The sequence below is a fragment of the Lygodium microphyllum genome, chromosome 14 (genome assembly GCF_053477565.2).
Source record: "Lygodium microphyllum isolate KBCC chromosome 14, Lygodium_microphyllum_v1.1.10, whole genome shotgun sequence".
NCBI classification, from domain to species: Eukaryota; Viridiplantae; Streptophyta; class Polypodiopsida; order Schizaeales; family Lygodiaceae; genus Lygodium; species Lygodium microphyllum.
The window spans coordinates 10,551,603-10,575,705 of NC_141148.1; the positions used below are offsets into that span (position 1 = coordinate 10,551,603).

At 40.9% G+C, this 24,103-nt stretch overlaps 1 protein-coding gene across 1 annotated transcript in view; it reads right to left on the minus strand.

Annotated features, from left to right (window-relative positions):
- HIT1 (Membrane trafficking VPS53 family protein) overlaps positions 1-24,103 on the minus strand; it is a 219,665-nt gene that overhangs the window by 30,249 nt on the left and 165,313 nt on the right. Inside the window, exons 19-20 of the mRNA XM_087692356.1 lie at positions 7,300-7,377; positions 7,033-7,166 (exon numbers count right to left, since the gene is read on the minus strand). Of these exons, the coding sequence (XP_087548482.1) occupies positions 7,033-7,166; positions 7,300-7,377 (212 nt within the window). The remainder of the gene's footprint in view (positions 1-7,032; positions 7,167-7,299; positions 7,378-24,103) is intronic.

Sequence of the window (24,103 nt, forward strand, 5' to 3'; positions counted from 1 at the left end):
TCATCTACTACTGCGGCCTTGTCTCAACAACCTGTAGATGTTGTTACCTCTTGTTGATTGGTCTTCTCCTCCCCTTGATTGTCTCAAAAGGTCTTCCAATGGCTGCAAATCAAACCAGTAGCCCCTTGATTGTCTCAGAAGGTCTTCCAATGGCTGCAAATCAAACCAGTAGTATCTTCTCCCTCTCTCTTGCAAGCTGAATATACTTAAATGCCTCTCTCCAACCTCTAAAGACGTTTTTTAGCCTTCCCAAATAGTTTTTTCCAGCATTATCAATAATTAAATATCAATTTTTAGTCTTTAAATATTAAAAATTAATCTAATAATTATTTTAGTGCCGTGAAAAATAATCTGATTGGCCAATAATTAAATTGGTTAGGCAACTTCCATTCTCGAGTATCATAGAACACCACTTCTTTAGTGTCACCAACTGACACTTATGGCCAAATGAATGACCTAGACCAACAACTGGCATCGGATACCACCAAGTACCTGTGCGACATAATTTATAGTAACTTTTGTCTTTGGCATCTTGTGATTTCCTTGGGTCCCAAACTTGTAAATTTACTCTAACCCTAGTTACACGTTATACACGCAACATTCTCTTTACCATGTGATTAAAAATTAAACCACATATTTAGTGAGGTTTCAAAAATACATGTCTTCATGACAGCCCTCCCCCTTAAAATCCTTGCAATTGTCCTCATGACAACATTAGACACTATTGCTCAACCATTCCATATGCCCAACACATGCTGAAAATTACCAGCCAATCATAACATAACATAAGACTCAAAGAATCTAAAAAAAACAATGACAGATTATCATGTGACATGTCTATTTCTCATGAGCTCAACTCATTTGGCAAAACCAAACCATAGCATAGCATAACCAAGCATAAACCATGGCTAAAACATCAATGTCAACATAACATATATTGTTGTCCATGGAACCACATCTAAACCATTGAAAACTGACCATAATCTGATCATAAACTGATCACTTGCTGATCTGAGAAGTGACCACAAACTGCTGTAAATGTTACCCCAAATTGATTACAAACTCATTGCAAAAACTGACCAGCAATCAATGCAAAAATTGACGCAAAATTGATCTCAAAAGTGACCATAAACAATGCTCAAGCTTATCAAAAATTGAGCTGAAATTGATCAGATTTTTGTCTTGAAATAGAGGCAAAATTCATGCCAAATTGTTTATGGGCTGATGCAAAAGTATAGTTCCAATACCCGGGTGAAACTCATACTCATCTGCATTCATCTCACAGTGACTAGTACACTAAGTAGTGACCTCATGGCAAATATACTGTTAGCGCAATACCTTGGATGCATGCTGAATACATCCAAGATCCACTACATACGAGAGTTGTTCATAATTGGAGGAGTAGAACTGCTATCTCCCCCTTGAGAATCAAGCAATACTTTAGACTCTTGCTCCGCTGAACCTGATGGAGCCAGAACTAAAGTTGGCTCTAACTGAAGGGTATCTAGGTAAAGCTGCAACAACTGAGGATGGTCTGCTAAGTCATCCTCTTCCATCCATTTGGCATCCATTGGTAAATAATTTTGAAAATTCACCACATATCTCCTCGAAACTTTACCTTTGACCTTTCTTTCCTTATGTGCTAAAATCTGCTCGGGTACCAAAATCTCATCTAGCTCCTCAACCTCACCCTGAATTTCAGCAGACATATTCATTGGCACATCGCTATGAAAAGGCCCCAACAAATTGACATGAAAGGCATTGTATATCCACCAATGTGGAGGTAATTTCAATCGATATGCCACATCGTTGATCTTCTCCAACACTTGGAAGGGCCCATAGTATCTCATACTTAACTTTCGATATAATTTTTCCCTTCCTTTCATCTTTTTTTAGCCTTCCCTTTTCAAAACGCAGCAATACATAATCACCCTCTGCAAACTACAAAGCACGTCTGTGGCGATCAAGTGCCCTCTTTTGCTTTTCTTGCGATCTTTGAAGTGCATATTTTATCTTTGCATAGGCTAAATCCAATTTTTCCACATAACGATCATCCTAAAAAATCTTATCTTTAGTTTGGAGAATAGTACCTTCTTGCACCCTCAACCACCTCAAATGGAGCTTTGCTTGTAAAACAATGCATTGTGTTATTGTAAAAAAACTCAACAACCAAGGGTAAATACTGCTCTCATTGTGTCTTGTGGTTTGAAACATAGCACCTCGAAAGATCTAACACTGGAATTTGCTTCCTCAGACTGACCATCTATCTGCGGATGAAAGGATGATGAGAATTTCAGTGTGATACCCATATTCTCAAACAACCCCTTTCAAAATAAACTGGTCATTTGGGAGTCTCGATCACTAATGATTAACTCTAGTATAACATGATACTTAAAGATGTGTTGCAAAAATAATTGTGTCATATGATCAGCCTTAATTTTCTTCCTCAAAGGAATGAAATGGGCTTATTTGCTAAACCTGCAAATGATAGTCCATATTCCATCATTCACTGTAGGTGTCTTAGGAAGTACAAACCTGACATCTTTTGCCTATTGTGCTTTACCTTCTGGCATACGATGCATGTCTTAACAAACTATTATACATCATGTCTCAAAGCAGGTCAATAAAAGAAATGCTCCACCGCCTTGACCATGCATCAATACCTATATGTCCTACATATGGAGGAGCATGACTTTCAGTGATAACTCTAGGCCTTAATTGCTTTGTGACACTCTCATCCATGCATAATTAGAAATCCTCTCTTAGCACAAAGTGTTCATGCCTTTGGCCATTGCAAAGTTAATCATAAACATTAGCAAGTCTAAATCAGTAACATATTGCTATTTCATGGCATTCAACTCAGTGTGATAAACCATGCTAACGGCTGAAATTTGTGGCTTACGTGAGAGTGCACTAATCACAACATTCTTTTTACCATCAATATGTATAATCTGAAAATGAAACATAGAGAGAAAATTCGCCCATCTCTCTTATAACTTTGTTTGCATCAAAAAGTACCTCAAAGTTTGATGGTCTGTCTGCATTGTAAAATCAGCCCCCAATAAATAGTGTTTCCACGTAGGCAGTGCATGAATTACAACCAAGAGCTCTTTCTCATAGACCTACAAATTCTTTTCTGCACCATGGAAAATTCAGCTCTCATAAGCCATAACTTGGCTGTCAAGTGTAAGAATAGTCCGAATGCTATTACCACATGCATCACATTGAACTATGAATGACTTCCTTAGATCGCGCAACACAAGCACAAGATTTAAAGTCATCTTTTCCTTCAACTTTTCAAATGCTAAAATTCCCATTGTTATCCATCTAAATGGCACATCCTTCTTCTACAAGGCATACAATGGAGATGCAATTTTAACAAACCCGCGTATATACTTCCTATAGTAAGAACATAAACCTAAGAAGTTGCGGATCTCGTGCATGTTTCACAAAGGTGGCCATGAGTGTATTGCCTCAACCTTTGCAGGGTCCATGCGAATACCATCAGCGGATAAATATGCCCTAAAAAGTAGATTTTACGCAAGAAGAATTCACTTTTCTTGTCATTGATAGCCAACCTATGCTCACGCAGTTCATTGCAACAAAACAACTAAAATGCACACTTTACCATATAATATTGAACATTGGACACCCAGTTGGGCCCAAAACTGATACTTACAATCCCAAATACCATGGGATTCTCCCAATCCCTTTCGGTATTCCAACTCCCCTTGCTGTCCAGAATAACCACCAAGTCTTCAAATTTGATTTTCTCCTTGATTCACGCATTTAATTAGCCTTCACTTGCTTTGATGGAGATGAAAAATGCCCCAAATTCATTGATTTGATGGTCCCTCCACTTGAATTAGATTGAAAACAACTTCAACCCTAATGAATCCAAGACTTGGAGCTTCCAATTTCTGGCACGCTTCTCGAGGCTGCTGCTAAACCCTAATTTCTGCTCTACAGATTAGGGTTTACAGTAGAGAAATTTAAAATTTCTCAACCTTTGGTGATCTCAATGCTGTAATCTTCCGAGCAAGGCTGTGGAAAGGTTGGGAAATGGGAGAGAATGCTAGGGAGAGAGAAAAATCAGACTTTTTTCACAAAGAACTAAAAAAAATTTGTCATTTACTGCTGATGGTTTGTCCCAACAACTTGTAAATGTCTCCTGTCCCTGGCCGCATTAGAAGATCCTCCAATGACTACAAATCAGACCAGTAGAATCTCCTCTCTCTCTTGTAGCATGAATATACTAAAATGTCTTTGTCCAGTCTCTAAAGACGTTTTTTAGCCTTGTATGGGCATTTTGGATAAGTGGCAGCCTTCCCAAATGGTTTTTCCAGCATTATCCATAATTAAATATTAATTTTCAATCTTCAAATACCACCAAGTGGCACCAGATACCAAGTGCCCGTGCAACATAACTTATAGCAACTTCTGCCTTTCACATTTCGTGATTTCCTCCAATCCTGAGCTTGTAAATTTACTCTAACCTCAATTACACCTCATATGTGCAACATTCACTTAACCATGTGATTAAAAATTAATCCACATGTTAAGTGAGGTTTCAAAAATACATTTCCTCATGACAGTTAGCATATGCCAACGTATATTGAAAAGACTCATCTATCTACAAGTAGGGAATACATGCACCCTAGGCATCTTAAGAGCAGCCGAAACCGGAGGATCAATCACCAGCTTGCAGCATTAACCTTCCACACGCTCATCAAAATCCTTAGGCAAAGTCTTAACATCAGACTGCAGCAATTATTTTTCTCCCCCTTCTTGAAGTTGCTGACCAAGAAAAACCATATCTATTCCACAAGATGCCTGCATATCCATGCCCAGAGCGAGCCAAAGGAAACCACACTCCAGAAAAACACAATCTGACCTGAAGCTGTAACCTTTTCATGAAGGCTTGGAAGGCTCACTGAGGACTGCCCTGTGCAGGTTGCGCAGTCTGCCCTGCCTTGTGCAGGACACACAGCCTGTTGTTTGTAGGTCACAGGTACACTCTCTCTCTGCCCTGCCCTGAGCAGGTCGCATAGCCTCACTGTATGGGTCGCCAGTTTGTCTTTTGCAGATAGCAGCCTGTCTGTACAGGTTGACCAATCCCTGTTGTTGTGGCCTGTTTGGGCTAGTCATGACCTGCCTGCAGCAATCCTGATGAAATCCTGACCTGTCAGAGAGGAGACATGAGATGATTGAGAAAGTCCTGACATGTCTCAGAATAGACATGCCTTGACTGAGACAATTGAGACCTGTCTGAGTCATGTCGCGACTCCATGTAAATGCATCTCTCTCTCTCTTCTCTCTTTTCTCTCTCTTTCACTCTACATACACACACACGTCACACACAAAGAGACAGATAGCTATACATTGTGTCTATATGCATGTGTAGTAAATCTATGCAATGGGCAGTCTAAGCCCATCATGTTATAAAAGTCGTGTACCGTGCTTGTCATATAATAATGTCACCGAGTCATCTACCAAAAATTTGTTAATCTTGAAAAAATGATGATATATGCTGCTCTCTCTTTTTTGTGCCTTGAAAGAATCCAAACTCCACAATCAATGAAGGATCATGTCCTCTAACATAAAAGACAAACTCCTTGAAGGCTAATATGATGCACAAACTTCTACAAGCTCCCTAGTTGCTGTCTCTGGTAGGCTTCACCATTATAACTCTTTTTGTCCTATAGAGACACGACCCCATTGAAGCCTCCACCAACTATTGCAATGACCACCTTGAGATAGGTGCTCTCAAGATTAGGCTTGAAACTCCCTTCTTTCTCCTTGTTTATTATTGATATAGACCACCAACAAGCCTAGCAACAAATCATCTATGCATACTAGCACCTAATGTGCTTCAACTGGAGCTATGATGCTTCAATCATGCATTGAGTAGAACCGAGTCTCTTAGAGATCCTAATTGACAATCTCATCTAAATGATAGTGGTTTTCCCTGACAAGATCTTTCCACAATGTTAGATGGTGCTTGTGCAAAGATGGTGTCTCTCAAGCATAAGACCAAGACCTTTGATCTATGCAACATTGGTTCAGTTATAGTATGTCTTGACCTGTTTGGACAAATTTCTCAAGGAGATTGGAAGACAGCTTTGAGCCAAGGAAGATCATGCTCTTCCTTTGGCTATTAGCGTATAGGATCTCGCAGTAACCAATTGGTTAGGTTATGGCATACATCCAATAACTTTTTAAGATTACATAGGAAACCTAGACTCCATTTGGGATTGTCCCAATGTGAGCCCTCACATTGGTCTTCAAGACCAATCAATGAATTGGGGATTCATATTGGTCCCAAAGAAAGGGTGCTTGTGGATGTGAGGACTTACAAGGGAGCATAAGTGTATCAAACATCAAGCAGTTGAGAGACATCCACACTCTGAACTTTACTCAAAGAAAGAGGCAATGATCGACACATGCCTCCTCAGAAAACACGATCTCAGCCCCCAAAAACTTTTATTGGAAAAGTTCACAATGGATTCAAGAAGGATAAAGGAGCCACAATCATTTCCTCTATGTTTGGAACTCAGCTCCTTCCCTTCTTATAAAATGTTGAGGCTCATTGGTGCTATAGGCAACCCATGATGTACAAGGTGAAACAAAAGGGCAGCATTAGAGCTCCCTAAAGGTACAAAATAAAGTGAGAAAAGGGAAATCTGTTCTAGAGTCTCTTCCAACTCATAAGTATGTGCGCAATGCAATTGCATTGAAGCCCTTGACTCAAATTTATGTGCTTAATGACTTGAATGGTAATGAATGCTACTATAGTGAGCTCATCAAGTGACAAGTATACCAGTGAATTGGTACAACTGGATTGCGGATCCTTATTCACTCCATTGAATGACTTTCATTGTGCACTTGTAGAAACAACAGCTAAATGCACTAAAAAATTAGCCTGCAAACAGTTGTTACATGCATCAGAAAAAGGTTTCAACCAAATTGGCAATGGAAACTCTTCAGACAAATACTTTATATATTAAGGTCATCAGTGGCACATGCACTCACTCAGATTGGTCTCCCACACTCTCCAGAGTGGCCCAAGGAACACGTGTCATGGAAACCAATTCAGCTTCAAGTTTTGTCTCCAATCCTTGTACTAACGTAGCCAAAGCTCTAGTAATGACAACTGAAAATTCATCCTGCAAGCAACCCGTGCCAACCAACCCACCACCCCCGAAAAAAGAAAAGAAGTTTAGCCTTTTCAACATAACTGCCAACATAGCTGTGCAAATCTGCTCAACACAACTGAAAAGCTAGACAAGACTAACTTACCTGCACCTCTGACATATCAACCTTGTCTGCAAATTGTAAATCTATGATCTTTGATATATTTTCAGCCAATTGTCCTGCCTAGAGACCATAGAATAAGTGCAACTTTGAGCATTCAGTAGATTTAGACACGAAACTGGGAATCACAAAACATAGTTGAAACAAGAAAGAGAAACTAGCAATGCTTCCTGATGAATCAAAATGGAACTTCTAGCACTTGGAAATCGGTATCCCATTGGCAGAAAGTCGAAACTGGCTAGACACTCAATCACATTCAAAGACAACCTTGAACCATTCTTATAAAAACTCGTCATATTTCAAGACCAACAAGACTTCACACACAACACCAGCCTTAAGAGCACCCCCCGGGGAACAAAAAAGCTGCAGCCCCACCACCCTGGAAAACTACTACGTCCCAAGTCACAGTCTTCTGTCTATGAATGTCATGGAATACCAATCTAAGGGTCCTTATTCCTATCCAAACCTCCCAAGCCCCAGTGCAATGCCAAATACAATGCCTTTGTGTCTTTTAAGCTACCCCCACATCTCAAATAAGCAATGAGCAACTACTGCTGGACTCTTATGTGCCATAAGCTACAAGAAGGGGAAAATCTTCCTAGGCCTAAAACTGTCCTCTAGTCTCTTTCAGAAGTCTATCAAAGATGGCTAAGAGATCCCATGTCTAAACCAGTGCTAGATAGCTTCTGGGATCATCCTGACCTTGCTAAATTGTACAAAAGCGCTGAAGTTACTATCAGTCCATCCAAAAAATCTATAGTGGTGTTATCCACAAGCTACACATCCATAAGCTCATCATCATCATGGGTGCAAGGTTTAATACGTGGTACATGTCAGTCTATCACTCAAAGGAGGAGCTCATAGCCTTGAACTACACCTTGAGACGAAGAAATGAAGCTTAAACCTACCAAGTATTAAAAGTCAAGGAGAAGATACAAGTATTGAGGAACTACCAAGCATACTATAACCAGTGTCATCATTTCCAACATAGCAGCAAGATTATCAAAGACATGCCATGCTCTATTTGGACCCAATGAAATTGAAATGGACAAACATTTTCAAGCTCAAGAAAATGCAGAGATAGATTGCTTTGATCCTCCTCTTTAAATATTGGGAAGATCTATACATTTGAAGCAAAAAGTAATTATCACATCATGGAATACAAAGTGAAAGAAGAGAGAGCAAGGTTTCCAAGAAATTGAAGTAAGAAGTAATTAAGCCACCCACATGCAGCTCAAAGTCAAGAAATCAATGCATAACTGCCAAGGGAAGGCAAGAAAGTGGACAGTTCATCATGAGCCTAGTGTCAAGCTAAAAAGGTGAATTACACATTAAACCTTCATTAGCTCATCAAACAGCCCCAAAACTCAAATGCACTTAAGAGTGTTTCAATGTTGCATAAGCAAACTCCCCAATTTTTGGTTGGTTACTCATCTATCATCTATAAATAGAAAGTGCCCTAGGTCACTTTATCCCTTGTTTTACAGGTTATCCCACTTCATCCCAAGCTCCATTCATGATGCACATCCCTGTCTACATCAGCTCTACTCCTCCAACTGCTGTTGTGGTGATCCTGACCTGGCACACATCAGCCTGGAAACTCTCCACCCTGCATTTCATCCCAGTTTGCTGTTGCCATCATCTCCAGCTCCTACAGTGGCCATCCACAGCTGTCCCCTTCATCCTGGTTAGCTGCATTTTGCCCTAGTTGATTAAAAGATGTCCTCTCCATTCAGCCTGCTGTTGTGGTCATCTTCAGCTATCACCCTTCAGCCTAGCAAGTCCTACAGGCCATATTTTGCACAAATTGTTGATGTCATCATCGTTTATAGTAGGTCATTTTTGGGTTTTCGGCAATTTTTTTCATCAACCTCTACTTTGACCAGTGGTTATTGTACTCGGTATCCGTCTGTAGTGGACAGCTCTCCCCTTGAGCATTCTATACATTTTTATTAATTTATTCATTCATGATTCAATTATCTTCATTTTGTGTTTTTGCATTAGTGTTTGAGTTCACCATGTTTCAATCATGGGCATACTCTCTGTGTTTTCTTTTGCAAAATCTAGTATATCTCCATAGGGTATCAACACCGGTGTTCTTTTGAAGAGTTAGCTTAGGCTATCATGGATTGATTGGTTTGTTCTTTATTGCATTACACATCACATGTTGATTGACGATGGCTCTCCATCTCAAGATCCTCTAGTGCTTCCTCAAGCTACTTTGTTAAATGGAGGACTTGTTGACGTCTTATGGTTTTGATTAGGTAGACCATGCTCAACCATTGTCATCCACTAGCCTTTCTGCTACGAATCATTCCCCGACTCTTCTTCATCTCATATTCCTTTACAAGGTGCATCTCAATTGGAGTACTTGGCTAATGAGATCGATCACCTCATAGTAGAGGAAAGACTATCCACTCGGGAAACAATTGAAAGTTCAAATTCTTTGGAGTAAAGCCTAGTGGCGCAGGTTTGTGGAATCCATTTTTTTGTGATACTGATTATGTCTACATTTGCACTTTTAGTTCTACAGGGACTAACTGTAAGTCAACATGAAGACCTAGATGGGTACCAGTATGAATATTTTATTATCAAAGATTATCTACAAGGTAATCCTTTATCTTCTATTTTGTTTGGGTATGAGTTTGGTATTTAACATTCACCTTCATGTTTTTCACCCTTCCCTCCCAATTTTACTTCACATTAGATTCCCCTACATTAGTCTAGAACCCTACTTTAGACCAACTATAGGTTATCCAATCTTACCACACATTGTCCTTGATGCACATTCAAGCTATGGGCCATCATTAGACACACAGAGGTGTACCACTTTGCACTGTAGTTCTTTGTTGTAAGGAATGCCACCCAACACTACGCACCTCCCCCAAGCCCTGCAACTGTGTCACTCTCTCCTTTGGCCATGTTGTGTGGGAAATCCCCTCCAACACACTATACCACCCTCCTCTATTGCTCACACAGACCTCCATCTTGTGCTGATGAGTCACTTTCTTCATTAATAGAAACCGGGAGTGGAAAAAAATGACCTTCACATTTAGACTTAGTTCCACCCTCCATAGCTGATCCTAAACAAAAAGCACATCCAAATGTCCATGCTTAGTCTCCTTCATGGAAGGAAACTGGGAATGGCAAAGTCGGTGAAGCAAAAAGGAGTGGTAAAATCCAAACATCACAAAGACTCTTCTAGCATTACTTGCCTAAAAATAATAGATTTCATACCTTTTGCCGAAAACCAGCCCTCATAGATAACAATTGTCCCTCAAAGGCCAATGGTATTAAACCTACATCTACAATCACAACATTTACAACTACCAGTATTCTACCCACACCAAAGTTGAATCCAATTCTAATCCCAAAACCAACCCCAACCCCTTTGGGTATTGGTAATGGTCTTCCAAGGCAATTGAAAGGGGGGTCTTCCCTAAGGAGGTAGCATAGTTTCTCCAGAGTCCACCCCCTAGTATCTATGCTCACTAGTGGCCTATCTAATTGGTTCAATCCTCATTCCTCATTAGGCTAGTTTCAAAGGTTTCCTAGGCTACCCATAGGGTCCTTAGGCTAGTCAGGGTACATATCTTTTAGGCTACATTAGGCTAGTTTTTGCTTAGGTTTTCTAGCTAGATTTTTTAGGCTATCATAGGCTTAGCAACCCTTTTCATATTTTTCTTAGTTTTTCGCTGCATTTACACTCACATAGATTCATTTGTTGCATTAGAAGAGTACCATCAACATCTCAATGTGAAACATCTCGTATATAGGTTTCTTTTTCTGATAGTTGTTGGGTTTTGTATTTATTGGTCCCAATTAGGTTAAAGGTTCGTGTTTTCAGTTCTTGCCTTGGTGAGTATTGATGCTATGAATATAGAGACAACCATAATATCTTCTCTCCTAAGATCCGATCGTGACCATCCCCATACCTTGGCATCCATTTGAAACAAGAAATTTATTTTAGTTGAAGCGTTTTTCTCATTTAATATCATTTACTTTACTACTAGCTCGCTTCTTTTCTGATGCCAGGTCGGTTGCTACTTTGCTGGTTGTGCTAATGACACTTGGTCAATATTGGAGTTATCTCATGAGATGGAGTACCAGCCTATTCCGACCGCCTTGCTGATTAACTCTCCCCTGCTCTTCCGGTGGGCAGTGCCAAGTCTTCCTTCTTCATCCAATAGGTCCTTTTGCATAGTGGACTGCTATTTTGGCGATTTTCAGCTAGCACTCAAGCCATCTCCCAAGGTTGAGTTTCAGCCTTGCCTGTGCCACTCAATCAAAACAGGAGTCCTCTCTTGAGATCGAGCATGGATGTGTTCCATGGACGAGATGGCTGATTCTCCTCTGGATCTTTAGGCTAAGGGGTGTTAAGTCTCACTTCATTATCTGACCTCATTTCATCTTGGTTCTTGGCACCACGAAAAGCTCGACATTAGATCCTCCTCAGCCTTCAACATAGACATCCATGGTTGAAAGGGGGTTGTCTTCGACATCGGCCTCCCTTCCTTGTTGTACCTTTCCTTTGCATTGCATGATTATTATCATCTTTATAAAAGGGCACTTGGGCAATTGAGTAATTTCTCCACAAGGGACACTATACAAGTGGCACCTTCTACATGTGGATTCTCATCATGTAGCATTACTGTATGCATTACTATATGTGCCTTGCTCACATACATCTCAAGTAATCTGTCCATATCAGCTACACTTCTCTAGCTCTGGCCATGGTGATCCTCAACTAGTGCCCATCAATCTAGTGACTCCTCCAACCTACACTGCATCCTAGTTTGCTGCCATCATCATCTCCAACTCTCATAGTTTCAAGAAGTTCACAAGTATTTGCATTTGAAACTCATGCCAACATTTGTACCCACTTTCAACTTGACGCAAGTTTATGAACATTATGAATGGAAACCCTTGGCAAATGCCTTCAAATATTTAATCACCATAGTCATCAATGAAATTGGGATTGTAATTGCATGCAACAAAATGGGATTGCCTTACATGTAACAATTTGACATTTCTCTTGGAGTTGGGTCTATGATCGCAAGCACCATTTAACATATATAGCACATGCAGATGTATGTGTGAGCATGCACACACACCCCCGCCCCACACACACTCTGTGTGTGCGCGCGCGCGCGCGCGCTCAAGAGGGATATAAGTCTTAGTACTATGGCATGAATCTACCCTCAAGGTATTAACCTTGATAATGTTTTAGTGGTGTTCTAAAAAGTTAAGGAGCCTTATTAGCTTTTACCTAGGGGGTTACTTCAAAACAATAAGGGCCCCTATCCATTTCATTATCCTAGAGGAGATCAAAGTGAGCAACCTTCTCAAAAATGAGTTTGAAAGTTCCAATAATACAAGGTAGGTTCCGGGATTTTAACTCAATGCTATTGTTGAGGATTTTCAGTGGCTTATGAGTGTTCTTTTGCAATAAGAATTAGTATTTAACCTTGCCAAAATTCTTGCTTAAGATTGAGAGGTATGCAATGAAAGGCCCAACCCTCCTATTGAGGTAAAATATGTGTCAATTCTAAGTACAAATTGAAGCCTAGAAAGTGGATGGGGCCAAAATGTCCAAATTCTAAACAAGAACAAGATCTAAAGTGGACTTCCAAGCATATGTGATGGTTACTAGTCAAAAGCCAAGATGTTCCATGCACTTAATTGATGAGAATCACCTTCAAGGTATTTGACTTGGAGGGTACCTCTATGTGCTACTTGGGAGCCTTTTGGAAAGCCCTTAAACCTTTGGGAGTCAAAAACTATATCTTCCTAGTGTGAAGAGGATATTGCCATAGACACAAGAGATAGACAAAACAGACCTTGTGACGTCGACACTATTTGCATGACGGATCCATGATGGGATTCCTCACTTTTCGAAGCAACGTCACATTTGATGTTATCAAAAAGCGATGGTATGTGGGACATAACATGTGACGAGCAACTATTTGTGAAGAATTAGTGACAACTGAGTGATGGGTTTTTTTTTTCCTTCAACTTCTTTATGTGATGGACTGGACTGGCTTTTGCATTGACCATTTGCATTTTGACACATACATCTAAAGGCTCTCTATCACAATTAATATAAACTCACTTCAAGTCAACACTTTTCTCTGCAACCTCTGCTTATCTCACCTATCCACGAGGCTCCGGCGAACTCCACAAAGCAGCCTTCACATCCGAGGCTTGTTGGCGCGCGCGCGCGCGCACACACACACACACACACACACACACACACACATATGCATGCATACGCACGCTCTCTTTTCCCCCCTTTAATGAGTGCACACACTCTCTCTCTCTCTCTCCATGCATATACATACTTTATCCATTGTAGCTTGCCCCAAGTCTTTTTCTTTTCGTGAATAAGTGTATATTAATGTTAGAATATTTACATCCGAACTTCAGGCCATCCAAACAGAAAGGATACAAGTCTCACATTAAGCTTGTTGGCTAGCCACAAGTCTCTCTATGTCTCTCTCTGTTTCTCTCCATTTTCAATTAAAATAAACTTTAATTATAGTATCCCTAGCTCTTGACATGGTGACCATTGCACAAATAGTAAAAGAATTGACATTGGGCATACAATGGACAAGTGTACATATGTGGTACAACAGCAATGCAAAAGTAACAAGATGCAATGAGAAACTTTCATCATATGGAAAGTTCGCACTTTAGAATTGAGTTACGTTGAAAGTTTCGCCTAGTAAGCAACTCACTTAGGGCTTAAGTTATTAAGTAGACCCTGAGCTAAACTTTTGTCTAGTGAGCAACTTATGATTTATAACTAAGTCATTAATTAGCTCTTAATAAAAAACGAAATTTGATTAAGGAGAAGCTCGTTACTTATTTGGACAGGTTATCTTGGCTTTTTGGGGCTTCTTCTCTCTCACTTTGAGCAGCCCAAGTTTGAAAATAGCCATTCTTTTCTTCTTTATTGTAGAAATTGCAAGTTTTAGCCATGGAATATGAGCTGATATCATGGATGGAGTATGGAGGACAATAAGCAATTTTCTCTTCTTGGCATGGGGATTCCACTTGGTAAACTTTGTAACTCCATATACAGCAAGCATGCTCTCTTTTTGAATTAAATATCGAAAAAACAGATAATCGCAGCACTAGGGCTGAGATCTCCTCTGAGATCTCAAGTTTCGTGTACTTTTTGGGTGACTTTATTGCTAAGAAAGGCACATTCTCACAATTTCATCGCGACAAATTTGTCTATTTGTGAGAGGAATAGTGCAGGATTGCATGGGAACTATGCAAGACAGTTGTCTAGGCGATATTCTGCAAAATTGGGTTCAAATACTAACTATAGTTTTTAGGGTTTGGCAGGTTGAAGTATTCATTTGCATTTTTGAACACACTATAATTGTGTCAACAGAACTCGCTGAAATACAGCCATTTCTAATTAATTTCAAGCATACGACAATAATCTAAAGAAATACCGAAAGTAGAGCTAAGCTTTAAGGCCAATACGTGTCATTTGTGGTGCAAGAGCACCCTAGCTCGCATTATCTCTGAACTTTGCTTGCTAAATTCACTATTACACTACAATGAAGCTAAATCCTCCCAAGGGAGAAGACATGCTTGCTAAACAAGATTCTACTATCAATGGAGAAGACCCTTTAGCCTAGCCACATGTTGAGCAAAATTATCATTAGTATTCATTAAATAGAACCAAAACTCAAGGTTAATAAATTTTAATCATTTCTTTTAAACAAGAGCAATTCAAGAGAGTTTCAATGTCCCACACGTAAACTCTAATTTGGAGAATCCAAACCTTCTACAAAAAGACAGAATGCCCTCCCACTCGAATCTAATTTCATTTTTGGAGGTTTCACGTGCTAGAATTTTATTGCCTCACATTATCTACATCCTTCTAGCGCTTGTTTCCAGCATGCCCACACCCTGTACAACTATCACCAACTATTGCCTACCTCTAGAAGGCTGCCTCTAAAGCTGACAACCTAATCTATATTTGCATTTGCTGCTTGATGACCTTCCCCAACTAGTGGCAACATTATACAAGCTGCGTTTGACACCCAGAAGGCCGCATTTATAACTTCTTGCTGTGTTTATACCTTCTTGGTGCTCAACTGTCTATCATCCACATCCTGATAGCTACATTTTCAGCTTTTTTCCTTCCCCTCTACTTGTTCGACACTAATCCAACATCTACATTGTTATACTTACTACTGCCAAACATCTTTGAGACTGCCTTGCTATGTCTCGAGATCCATTGAAGTACAACACACTCTCCAACTCATTACCTCTACCTCGATCCTCGAGACATGAGAGTTTGAGGTATAGTATTCATTCATTCCATAGTGTGTTTAATGCATCAGATTATCCAGGTGTTGATTGCCTCTAAGTTACCCTAACCCTAACTTTGTTTTGTTATCAGTTTCTGCTTTGTCATACTACTGTATTATTGTTTTTTGCATTAGGACATTTCTTTACACACTATAAGAGCTAGGATCTCTCTGAAGGAACCTAGGCCTTTGATTTGAAAGCCCTTTGCAAGAAGCAAGAACAATAGGAGGACAAGATGACTTCGGACACTATATCAGGGTTTCATTCTCCCAAGCCAAATCCATTGAGAAACGAGTAAGAGTGGGCCTTGTTGCTTTCTCTGCAAAGTTCTGGGTCAGAGAGACATCAGACTACCTTGGAGTCCAAAGACCCTATGAGATATCGTGAGCCTAGTATGATCATCCTTATCCTTATGTATCAAGCTCAACAACTTGAAGGTAAATCTGAGTTTTTCCCTTTAGATTCGATGCACCGTGTCAAAAATAACAACTATGCTCTGATACCATGCCAAAAAAAGTGATAGTAGAGTTTGCGAGGAGTAACACACAATGTGTATAGCAAACACTGAGAGAGAAGAGAAACTTAGAAACACAAGAATACGGTGATGATGCATTGAATCATGCGATAAGAAGAAAAGCTAATACAACGGAGCCGAAGCTCAGAAGATAACTCACTATCTTGTCTAAATCATGCAGTAACACCTATGGGAAGCCGCACAGTGAAGGGAAAGAAATGCAGTCCTCCGACTAGTGGGCTATCAAAGTAATCACTGAAAGGTGAAGGACAATCGTCGAGGGAGCGAACCGCAGTCCTCTAGTGTTGTCACAGAATGTGGAAGCTGATCACCAGCTATCCAGGGAGTGAACCATAGCCCTCTAATGCCGAGGAGTGACTTGGGCAGCATAAAATGCAAATCCCAGAGTGTCTGAGTTGTCAAACACGAGGAGAGCAGCCTAGAGGCTAATGCTAGGTAGATAATGATGACGCAAGATGATGGAGGATGAATTGGGCTACAGAAACCCAAGTCCCAACAATCTCTGTGACAGACGAGTGACACCAAGTGATTGAGGAGGAGCCATGCTGCAAAAATGTATGCCCTAGCAGTCCCTATGATAAATGATGTTAGGTGATGAAGGAGAAGCCACGGTGCAAAAACGTAGGTCTCAATAGCCCCTATGAGAGACAAGTGATGAAATCACTAACGATCGGTGATGTAGATTGTTGTCAGAGGCTAAGATGCTAACGCCAAGTTGGAGATGATGACGCCAGGGGAGAAGATCTCCACACTAAAAAACGCACTTGAAGGTGGAGTTTGATGAAAAAGGATGATGATGCAAGCAAATAATGGTGATGCTAGGGGGAAGATGCTCTAAACGTAGGGCCTGATGCTAGAACAAGGTGCTTGAAGCAAAAGAGGAAGGGTAAAGGCAGCGATGAGCCACGAACCACAATGTCTTCCTAAAGGGGTGTGAGGGCAGTGGAAGGGACTAGTGAGAGAAGGGAAGGGTGTCTAATGATGAAGGAAGAGGGGTGAAGAATGACTAAAGAGTGGTGGGATGGTAGGAGTGTGAATGAAGTGACTACCTATTTATAGGCATAACTTGTCTAGGGTGGCGCACCAATCTAATGATTTTGCACCAGTCTAATGATTTTACACAAAGGACAGGAAGCTCCACAAGGGACTGGCCATCCTATTCTAGAAACTGTCGTGGAGTATAAACCATTCATCTCTCTTCCATCTACATCCACACCATTCAGTTGTTTACCTCTCTCATCTATGTCATTCACATCTTTACCTTCATTTACTCCTATGCCAAGTAGGCAATTTCATCATAGAGACAAGGAACGCCCGTTCGGGCACATAGGAATGGATTAACGTGTTCCGGTAGTTACGAGCCCAGGAAACGCTAGCGAAACGTTCCCTCCCGTTCCCTGGCCATTCTTGCCCGTTCCCTGGTCGTTCCCTGTTTGAAACGGCCGTTCCAACAACAAATTTTTTTTTTTTTAAAAATGGATGTCGCCCGCTACTCCCGCGCCTGCTCCCGTTCACCTGTTGCACGGCTGTGTCGCGACTCACCTGCTTCTCCCGTCTGTCGCCCACCTACTCCCGCATCTCCTCGATTGTCGCCCATTGCTCCACCTATCACCCACTGCTCCCGCTTCACTCACTTGCTCCGCCTGCCACACCTACCTTGCCTGGGCTGTGCCTACTTCCACCCGCCTTCCTCTCCCACCTCTTCCACTTGCCTCTCCCACTTGCCTCTTCTGCCTATCTCTCCCGCCTACCTCACGTGCGGAACACCTCTTTTGCTTGCTTGGCCTAACTCTCGCCCGCGATTAGGTGAGGTCCAAGGAATCTTGATTCTCGACGCTCGTGTTGAAAATTTGGCTGAAATTTCTGCAATTTCATTGAACTTTCAACTTTGGTTGAAATTTCTACAATTTCATTCAACTTTGACACATGGGTGTTGAAATGTTGGCTGCAAATTTCTGTAATTTCATTGAAGTTTAGTGATTATTTGTCACTTCTCTATAGATGGCAGCATTGACATCTATGGGATCTTCATCATCCTCAACACGTACTTTATCAACAACTGGACAAAGTCAAAGCACTACTTGGTCATGGTGGGATGAGGTAGATGTAGGGGTGCCATTGAGAGGTGGAGGGGCTCGCCCTTGGAAATGCAAACTTTGCTCTTATGCTCACACTAGTGGGGCTGATAAAGTGAGAGCCCATCTTCTAGATCAGGAGGGGAAAGAGGTGCGTTTTGGCACCAATGTATCAATTGAGAAAAGGCAGGAGTTACTTGACTGCATAGCCACTTCTATGGGGAATTCACATGCCAGAAGGATGCTAAACATAGCACTGGATCCAACAACATGGACTCCAAGGCCGGCAGGCATGGTGCTTCATGCAGAAGACACACGCCATAGGTCCATACATGGTATTGTCGCATATTCTTGTGGGGATGTATACTTCATTGGTAGTCATGATGCTTCAGAGACTGGAAAGAGTGCAGATGTATTGGCATCCGAGTGGTGTGAGGCAATGCAGGCTGTTGGGGCAAAAAATGTGGTGTAGTTTGTGGCAGATGGTGAACCTACAAACAGGGCAGCAGGAAACATTTTAATGGCATTGTATCCACATATCGCCTTTAGTCCATGCATGGCGCATTGCTTGAATAACTTGTTGAAGGATTTTGGGGACTTGCCCTGGATTGCATCTCTTGTTGCGAAAGGCAACAAGATTATCACATTTATATGTAATCATCAGTACTTGCATGTTGAGTTTCGCAAGAGAAGGGACAAAGAACTTCTTAAATACTCGGATACACGATTTGCATATAACTTTCTTATGCTTGGTCGATTACACTATTGCAAAGGTGCAATTAGGGAGCTATTTGCTAGTGATGAGTATGAAAATTGGACTGGGGCTGCCACTGCTACTGCTGTGTTATGTAATGCATATGTCTCTGATAGAGATTTTTGGGAGGAGGTGAATCGCACCAACCAAATGGTTGATCCTATTATGCACATGTTGAGGCTTGCAGATGGCATGGATCCATGCATTGGGAAGATCTTTGAAGGTATGGATCGCATGATTGAGAGGTTGGAAGAGTTTGGAACCAAATGCAGATAGGTATGAGCAGATCAAGGAGTTATGCATCAGCAGATGAAATGAGTATGACTCTCCTATGCATGTTGCAGCATATGTGCTTGATCCTGAGTTTCAAGAAAAGACGCAAGAAAGAGACCTTGAGGTGGTCAGGGCTTGGAACACATTGCCTGCAAGGCTTTATCCTAGCCGTGAAATGCAATGCAAAATTAAAAACCAGCTCTTTGTATATCGGCAAACATTAGGGATGTTTGGTACAGAGGATGCACTAGAGGACAGGACAAATATTGGGGCTGCTTTATGGTGGGAGGACTACAGGGCAGAAGTTCCAGAGTTGCAGAGCCTGGCTATTCGTATTCTTAGCCAAACAATTAGGTCTTCTTATTTAGAGCAACTATGGAGCTCATTTGATCACATTCACTCAAAGAAGAGAAATCGTCTTGGTACAATGAAGACGAATGGCCTAGTTTATGTGAGCTCCAATCTTCGCTTGCTAGCTCGTACATCAGTCGCAAAGGCTGATTCTTTTATATATTGGGAGAAAGATGACGATAATGATGATGATGATGATGGTGATGGGCACGATGTTGTTCAGCAGGATGAGCATTTAGGCACAGTGGAGCCATCTTCCATGAATCAGAGCACTTAGTAGCTAGCCTTTTGGAACTTCAGAGTATTGACTTGGAAATTGGAGCTCTTGTAAATTTTTGTGTTTTTGCAATGCACACTTGTTGCCAGTTGGACTTATGCAACATTGTTGATTACAATGTTGAATTATGAATGCGACAATCCATTGCTGGTTACAATGTTTTGAATCTTTATTATTGTTGAAACTTGATTATTATGTCTCTAGAGTCTAATTTCACGAATTATGGTTGATATGATCTCTCTCTCTAGATTCTAAGACAAGAGTTGACTCTCTCTCTCTCTCTCTCTCTCTCTCTCTCTCTCTCTCTCTCTCTCTCTCTCTCTCTCTCTCTATATATATATATATATATATATATATATATATATACCATTCCCTCACTTTGGGTGTTTCCCCCGTTCCAGGGGGTCCCGTTCCTCGTAACTATGAATTTCATACTTCTCAATCTTTTAATTTTACTTTCTCTTTTTTGCAAGATTTTGGTGTTTCTCATGAAGAAAGGACCATGCAATCAAGATATTCATTCATTAGTCCTAAAGAAGATAGACTTTTGTTTATGAACTTGGGTGAAGAGTACAGAAGATTAATTGAACCATCTATAAGTTTTCCCCCTTCTTTTCCTTGAGTTTCTTGATCTCAAGGTCATTTTGAAGTCGGTGAATTATCTCTATCTTCATTTCAATTCAATGCATTTAATGGACAAAAGGAACATAAAATATTTTCTAATATTGCATCCATAAATCTATTTCCTCTCATGCCCATCCGTCCCTCTTTTTCCGTTGCACCTTCCTTTATATATCCATTAAGTACATCTCACATGTCTTCACATACCACACTAGGAAGTCTTTCAACCTTAGGCACAACCTTTAGGACTTTGTATTTTCCTCATCCGGGTGGTGTATCCATGATAGTCCACATACTATCAGGCTTGTCACAGCCTAGGATTTCCATCGAGCCATTACTAAGCGATAATAGAACATAATTAGGGTTAGGGTGAATAAACTGGAATGAATGAATTTGAATAATATAGTGCTCTTGTAGCAAACACACTATGTAGTGAATGAATATTGTACCTCGAATTCTCATGTCTCAAGAACCAAAAAAGATAATGACCTAGAGAGAGCATCATACTCTCACGGATCCTGAAATATAACACAGTAGCCACCGAAGACATCTTGCAACACTAAATGCAGCAATGTAGATGCCAGTGTCAGACAGACACAAGAGAGAGAAAGACAGAAAGTGGCAAACGAAGCCTCTTGGGTGTCAAACACGGCCTATATGAGGTTGCCACCAACTGGACAATGCCATCAAGCACACAATAGCCGACAATAGCAATACGAGGTGCGGATAGTGAGGTTAAGGCTGAAATAGACACTAGAACAATGTAGATAGTGTGGGACAGCTTCAGCTGAGATGTCCTTTGCAAACGGAGTATTGACAACGACGTTTTGGCACTTGAAGCCTAGTCTTGGTAGGTCACTAGGTAGATGACATGCACCCTTTGCCAATGCCCTCCCTGCTTTGGGGTGGGATGCATTGGGAAAAATAAAAGAAAAAGGGCTTGGGCTTGTTTGCAGTCCCTTTCTAGTTCGAGTTTTGGGCGTGAGAAGGGGGTGTTGAGCTAAATTATCATTAGCTTTCATTAAACAACCCAAAAACTCAAGTTAATTAATGAATTTTAAGCATTTCATTTAAATGGGAGCAGTTTGAGAGAGTTTTAGTGTCCCACATATAAAACCTAATTTGGGAGGCCCAAACTTTCTATAAATAGATAGCTTACCCTCTCAGTCAATCTACTCTCAGTTTTGCAAGTTTCAAGTGCTAGAACTTTGTTGTCCATACCCCATTCGTATAGGACATCTAAGCCGAAGCTGCCCTACATTGTCCATATCCTTATGGCATCTTTTTTCAGCCTTCATGTTGCTGTCCGCACCCTGTAATGCTGTTGTCAGTTCTTGCCTGCCTCCAAAGGGCTGCATCTAAAGCTAGCAACCTGATCTACATCTGTGTTTGTTGCCTCGTGACTTTTCCCAGCTAGCGGCAACATAATACAGCCTGCACTTGACATTGAGGAGGTTGCATTTATCAAATTTTTGTTGCATTTAAACCTTCCTAGTGCTCATTTGCCTACTGCCTACATCTTGCTAGATGCCTCACCTTTTCCCTCTCCTCTATCTGTCTAACACTGATCCGGCATTTAAACTGCTGTGTTTGCTGCTGCCGAACGTCTTCAGAGGCTGCCTTGCTAGGTTTTGGGATCCATTGGAGCACAACACACTCTCTAGCTTAGTCAGGATGTTCATTGTCTCTAAGTTACCCTAACCCTTACCGTGTTTTGTTATCAATTTGTGCTTTGTTATACGATTGTAATTTGTGTTTTCTACATTAGGGCATTTCTTTACATGGTGGCTCCATTTTCAGCTTTTCTCCCTCCTTTGCCTATCTGACACTAATCCAGTATCTACATTACTGCATTTGGTATACTAGATGTCTTCGAAGTCTGCCTTGCTACGTTTCGAGATCCAATGGAGCACGACACAGTCTCCAGCTCATTACCTCTACCTCAGTCCTCAAGATACCAGAGTTCAAGGTACAATATTCATTCACTGCATGGTGTGTCTGCTACATGAGCATTGTATTATTCAGATTCATTCACTCCAAATTATTCGGTGTTCATAATCTCTAAGTTACCCTAACCCTAACTATGTTCTATTATTTGTTTGTGCTATGTCATACGATTGTATTTGTGTTTTCTGCACTCAAGCATTTCTATTCAACATGACTTTGAACTCTAGAGGCAAAATCAAAGATGAAGGCATATCAGGTGACCAAATTGTGGCAACATCTCCAAAATCTACGAAAATGAATAAATACCTTCATACGCGTTTGGACAAGGGTGGAATATTTTTCCTTGCCAAAGACCCAATCAAAAGGACAGAACAAAGGGCCCATCACAACCCTCCAAATGTCAAACACGAGGCACTAAATATTCGTAGCTAATGGGCATGAAATAAATTTGTGGCAAGAAGATTCCATATTGATACTACAAAAGAAGTAGTTGCCATCAGCAATACGATGCCCAGGACAAGCTAAGGAGAAGGGAAAACCACCAATCAACATTCTCCGAAGAAAGACTTTGCATTTGAATGGAGATCTTATTAATCCACCCTTCCATAATAGTCGATTTCCACTAAACCTTGCTTTTATGGAGTCTCCAAACAGCATTGGTATTGGTCATCAACATATGACGATCTCTAATCAAAAGATAATAAATTATTTCGGTTAACTAAAGCACTTGGTCTACGAGTCTCCAATGTCACCAAGGATGATTTGTATGAAGGGCAAGAAAGGGCTATCAATTTTGTAATTGTACAAAGATCATGTTCCACAAATCTTGCTGCCCGTAGGAGATCCAAAAAGCCCATCTAATTGTGCAAAAAGAAATCAGCATACTACGAGCCGACAAAATCGCATTTGCAATAGAAACCAAGCCCATACATGCCATCCAATTGAACGTGAGTGTGTGTGTGTGTGTGTGTGTGTGTGGGGGGGGGGGGGGGGGGGGGGGTGGGTGGGTGTGGTGTGGCGGTGGTGTGTGTTGAGTAGTTAGATTATATCAAATCACACGAGAAGACAAAACTCATGGCAAAGGAGTAGAAGAAACCATCGTATGCCAAGGAATCAAGTCCTCCCTAGGAAGAATATCAACATGCTGCAAGAGATCATATTGCCAATGTAGAAGACCCTAAAGCCTAGATATATGTCCTTGGACACCAAGGGTTCAATAAAAAATGAAAGCATTCTAGATGACCCAGTTATACCAACAACCCCAAAATCTGAGAAAGCAGGACAAGATCTTCATGTATACCTGCACAGAAGTGCGAAACTGTGCCTTAGCAAAGGCCCAATCGAAGGGGTATAAACATAGTCCGATTATAAATCGCCAATCTCTTTTTTTCATGAAGATAATTGAATAAAATGGCAATATTTACATCGGACCATCAAGCCAGCTAAGAAAAACAAAACAAACACAAATCAAGCCAAAAGGCCTCTAAGACCATAACACACAAATAAATATCACATAGCAGCCAAGAGGCAACAATGTCAAGAAAAAACACGTTAGCTGAAATCGTTGAGGAGATTTGCCACAACAATAAACCATGAACATTGGCCACATGGCCGTGGATACC